Source organism: Helianthus annuus, chromosome 7, assembly GCF_002127325.2.
Source record: "Helianthus annuus cultivar XRQ/B chromosome 7, HanXRQr2.0-SUNRISE, whole genome shotgun sequence".
Lineage (NCBI taxonomy): Eukaryota > Viridiplantae > Streptophyta > Magnoliopsida > Asterales > Asteraceae > Helianthus > Helianthus annuus.
Genome location: NC_035439.2, coordinates 135,825,387 through 135,829,740, shown reverse-complemented (window position 1 = coordinate 135,829,740; position 4,354 = coordinate 135,825,387). Strand labels below are relative to the sequence as shown.

Below are 4,354 nucleotides of genomic sequence, written 5' to 3'. Positions count from 1 at the left end.
TGCGTGCGTGTGTGGGTGAACGTCTTTACATCGTCTATTTTTTCCGTTTGACAGGTTTAACATAACGTGTGGGTCCTAGATCGACTTAGTTATAACTAAAGAATCCCCGCCGCATTGCGGCGGGTCGCATTCCGACGTAAACTTTTTTTTATAGACGAGTCAGGTCAAATATAATACGTTTTCGTTTAAAGAGGCCATTTTATGTGCAGATTTTTATGTACGTTTTGGTATAAATTCAAGTTATACGTTTCGACGTAAACTTTTTTGGGAAATGGTTCACGCATATATAATATGTTTTCGTGCTTATTTTATGTATGTTTCGTAAAGTTTGTTTCGAACCGAGTGGAGTCAAATTATGGTTTCTTTCTCTTCCCTTTTTTCGAAAGCTCTAATTAAGCCCTTTCGATTACATGTGCATATTTTCCTTCATACCCGTTACGTTTTCTATGTACGAGTTGGGTCACATATAATATGTTGTGATTGTTCGATATGAATTTGTTTTACTTTACATTTGATCCAATCACAATGCTTATACATGTTACATTGAGTTCAACTGGATACGTCGAAATGTGTGTTTTCATATGGTTAATGCATCATATAACGTTTGGACTAATCTATTCAATGTTTACGATGTTCCCGCGCCGCAACGCGGGCGGGTCTTAACCCTAGTCTAATCTAACTTATAATAAAACCATACAAATAATGACACATGACATATTCTTCTTCAACCTCATAAATTTTATTTATAATTATTTAATAAATTTCTTTTAATATTAATATTAATAACTAATATATAGATATCATTTATTTTTATCCTTATCTTTATCTAAGATTAATAAATAACTTTAATTTTGCGATTTAGACCCTTTATTTTTTACTTTTAACACAAATTTTTTCATCTTTTGCAATTTAATCTCAACTCTTTTTTATTTCAGTTTTGGTCCACCATACTTATCATCTTTCTCAAGTTTTTCTTTTCGTTCTAAATTTTGTGAGTTAATGCACCGCAGTGTGCGTGTGGGGTTCAATATCTTTTTTCGTATATTTTTCCCGTTTGACTGGCCCGTCGCAGCACATCTATTTTTCTTCATTTAACAAGTTCGACCAACGCACGTGTCCTGGATTGACTTAGTTATTTTTTTCTATGTTTTATGTTTCGGTTTAATTTCTCTGCAACGAGCGTTCGTGATTCAAAGATTTTACGTCTGCTTTTCGCTCAGCGTTATTTTTTTCGTTTTTATTTAATTCGTTTTTACGAGCTTTTCTGGTGTTGGTAGTCACTGACTTAACATAGTTTTATAACAACCGCTGTAACGTAGAGGCTTAATACTAGTTTATAGATATATAAAAAAGGTTATGAAGTTTTTCTTTTTAAGAATTTTATAAATCCTTAAAATCTTCCACTTCTCTATCCGTACTTTATTTTCCACTTTCAACTATAATATTATGGTCTTAGTCAATCAAAAAGAAACATCAATCCCATTCTTTGAACAATTTACTAAAAGTATAAAAAACGAAACTTCAAAACAAGTTCCAAAGAAGACCACAAACCCCCATATTCCACTAAAAATTTCCAAGGAAATAGTACACACACCTTCCTTGAAAGCCGGCTTATTAAAATATAATAACCTTAATTTTCCTACCTTCCTCATAGACCAATGTGTCACACGTTTTGACACTTTTAACAACATATTCAAAGTTCAAACATGTTTACAAACTCTATATAAACTCATACATCTCATTCTTCATGTATTCAAACACATAGATTTTTCTTACTAATTAATCTAACTCCATTTGTAGTTTTGTACCAAAATCAAGATTCTTATAACTTCTTAACCATGAGTTTCTTGATAGTTAAATTCATCCAATACTTCATATTGCAACTTGTTTTAACCCGGGTCACTGAACTCTTGAAGTTTATCTCAACATTTAATTCTTGGGTCCATCGGTTTTACCTTCAACACTCCAAGAATCAAGTTGAGAAGCCAACCCATGATTCAAGATTGTCAAGCTCACACCTTTCTTTCACTAACAAGACCACCGATGATGACAGTGTCCGAGGCGATGATTTGGAGCTATTGATCACGGAATTAGGTGTTTTTTCCCACCCTGGAGGTGAAAAGCTGCCGGAGGTGTTGAATTCTATGTATATTTTCAATATTTTTGAAGCGGAACAACCAAGATTGAATGAGGTGAAAGAAGCTTTTGATGTTTTTGATGAGAACAAAGACGGGTTTATTGATGCAGGGGAGTTGCAAAGAGTTCTTTGTGTTTTAGGATTGAAGGGAAGTGCGGATATGGGAGATTGTAGGAAGATGATCAGAGCGTTTGATGCGAACGCCGATGGTCGGATAGATTTTGGGGAGTTTGTGAAGTTTATGGAGAACACTTTGTGTTGATCTTCATATTATTGCCGGTTTTTATTGTTCATATTTTTTGGAAGATTAGAGTATTATTATTTTTTGAAATTGTACTTAAGGTATGAATTTCAAAGGGTTGTTTTAATCTTTATAAATGTTATAGGGTGTTTTTGTGTTGTTTGAAATCATGAGGGTGTTAAATGTCAAAGTTTTAATATCTAAGCAGAGAAGTTGCTAATTATTTGTAACTAATCTTATGTTGAATATCATTAGTTTGTCATCTTTTGATGGACAAATAATACCGAATAAGATTAAGATCGTGGGGTATGATGGGGTGGGGGTTGGGTTTGAGTTGGTGTATTAGTTGACACGTGGCTTGGGTGGTAGACATGGGCTAAACCCACATTCAACACGGTATGGTGGCCTGGTGGGGCGGGGGTTTGGGGCGTGGGTTTGTGGGCTTCGCTGGACTGACTCGCTGGCTATTTGAATATTATTTAAAACAACAAATTTAATTTTTTTAATATTTTTAAATAAAGAAAATTACAAAAAAAAAAATCATAACTTTTATATTTGTTTTTTTATCTCTTCTCTCAACGCCAAGACTAGTTGTAACTCCTCACCCTGTAGGTGATCAATGGGCTGGGATAGAAATTTTAAATCATCCCGTTTTTGTTTCTGGGCATCTCTAGCTTCTTTGCTCCTTCGTATTTCGGCCTTTGTTGTTGGAATACGTTAAATGTATCCAACTTGCATGAAATGTCATCAAACTGCTCGCTGTATATTCCCCTACGCGAGCCAGAACTCCCAGCTGAAGGAGATGTCGTACCAGATCTAGATTTTTGAGCACGCATTCTTGAGGCATTTCTTCCATACTCAGACCGGTTTGGGCTTGGCGAATCATCCAAAAGGTCCTCAAACTCTTGATCTCGTGCATCAGATTGGGCTTGGGACGAGGCCCTTGACCTTTTGGAAGACGAGTTAGTTTCGCTACCAATGGGGATAGTCGTCCACTTTGGATGGAACTTACAAATCTCCCAACAATGCATGAAACGGAAGTCGGTCCCCACATTTGATTTGAATGTGACCACTGCATTTGTCAAAATGTCGGCTTCGGTTTCACCACTTTTAGGGTTTTGCTTTGCTTTATTTAAAAAACCACTAAATTTTGTAAGTTGGGTGCTTATCTCGCTCCACTTTGAGGATAAGCTATCGTTTTCACGATAAGCATCCCTTCCCATTTCTTCATGGAATACTCTACTAACCGATTCCCACAGGGTGGTTCGATGTTGCGAATTTCCTATTTTAATAAAAAAATTAATATATTACAAAGTTATATAAAAAATAACCATTAATAAAAACAAAGGTTAAGAATACCTAAAGTTGAATGTTGAGATTGTTGACACCAAGCCCTCGACAATGCAACTTCTTCAGCAACGACCCATTTTTGTTGTTTTCGTTTGGCGGTTTCAACTACTTTATCTGCCTCGGGTTTTTTCTTATAACTTCTCTTTTTGATGGGTTTCGATGCAGAAGGACCATCATTGGGTGGTTGAGTTTCGGGAACGGATTCGTTTTGTGAAAGGTCGATGGAGGTTGGTGAAAGGTCGATGGGCGATTGTGAAAACGGGGTAGGTATCGAATCGTCGGTGTGTGGGAAGTTAGTAAACACACGATTCCCGATATACGATGCATAACCCGCCATGTCGGGCATAGAAGAGTGTATGAAAAATGGACGAGGAATTGGACGATTGGGTGGTGGGCTAGGATTACTTTCTTGGAGTGCATATGGGTTGGTCGGGTCATAAGCACGGTTATAAGGATGCATTTTTTCGTTTTGTAGAATGAGAATTGAAGATGTATAGAAGATGTGGTTGAATGTGGTAAAAAATGGAAGAAAAATGTGAGTTTTATAGTGAAAAATGGAAGAAAAAATTAATTTTTATTTTTTTTAATATAGCCGTTGGCCAACGGCTAGCCCAACGGCTCTTTTC

At 36.1% G+C, this 4,354-nt stretch overlaps 2 protein-coding genes across 2 annotated transcripts; one reads left to right on the top strand and one right to left on the bottom strand.

Moving 5' to 3' along the window:
• The first annotated feature begins 1,724 nt into the window (after positions 1-1,724).
• On the top strand, positions 1,725-2,608 carry LOC110868690 (probable calcium-binding protein CML46). The gene has a single exon (XM_022117925.2). It carries the CDS (start codon positions 1,839-1,841, stop codon positions 2,397-2,399), a length of 561 nt encoding a protein of 186 aa, XP_021973617.1. The 5' UTR covers positions 1,725-1,838; the 3' UTR covers positions 2,400-2,608.
• A 371-nt stretch (positions 2,609-2,979) lies between these two features.
• On the bottom strand, positions 2,980-4,080 carry LOC118480277 (glutathione S-transferase T3-like). Its single transcript, XM_035975043.1, has 3 exons — positions 3,738-4,080; positions 3,415-3,660; positions 2,980-2,984 (listed from the first exon to the last, which is right to left on the bottom strand). The coding sequence occupies exons 1-3, from the start codon at positions 4,072-4,074 to the stop codon at positions 2,980-2,982; spliced, it is 588 nt and encodes a 195-aa protein (XP_035830936.1). The 5' UTR covers positions 4,075-4,080.
• Positions 4,081-4,354: the final 274 nt, after the last annotated feature.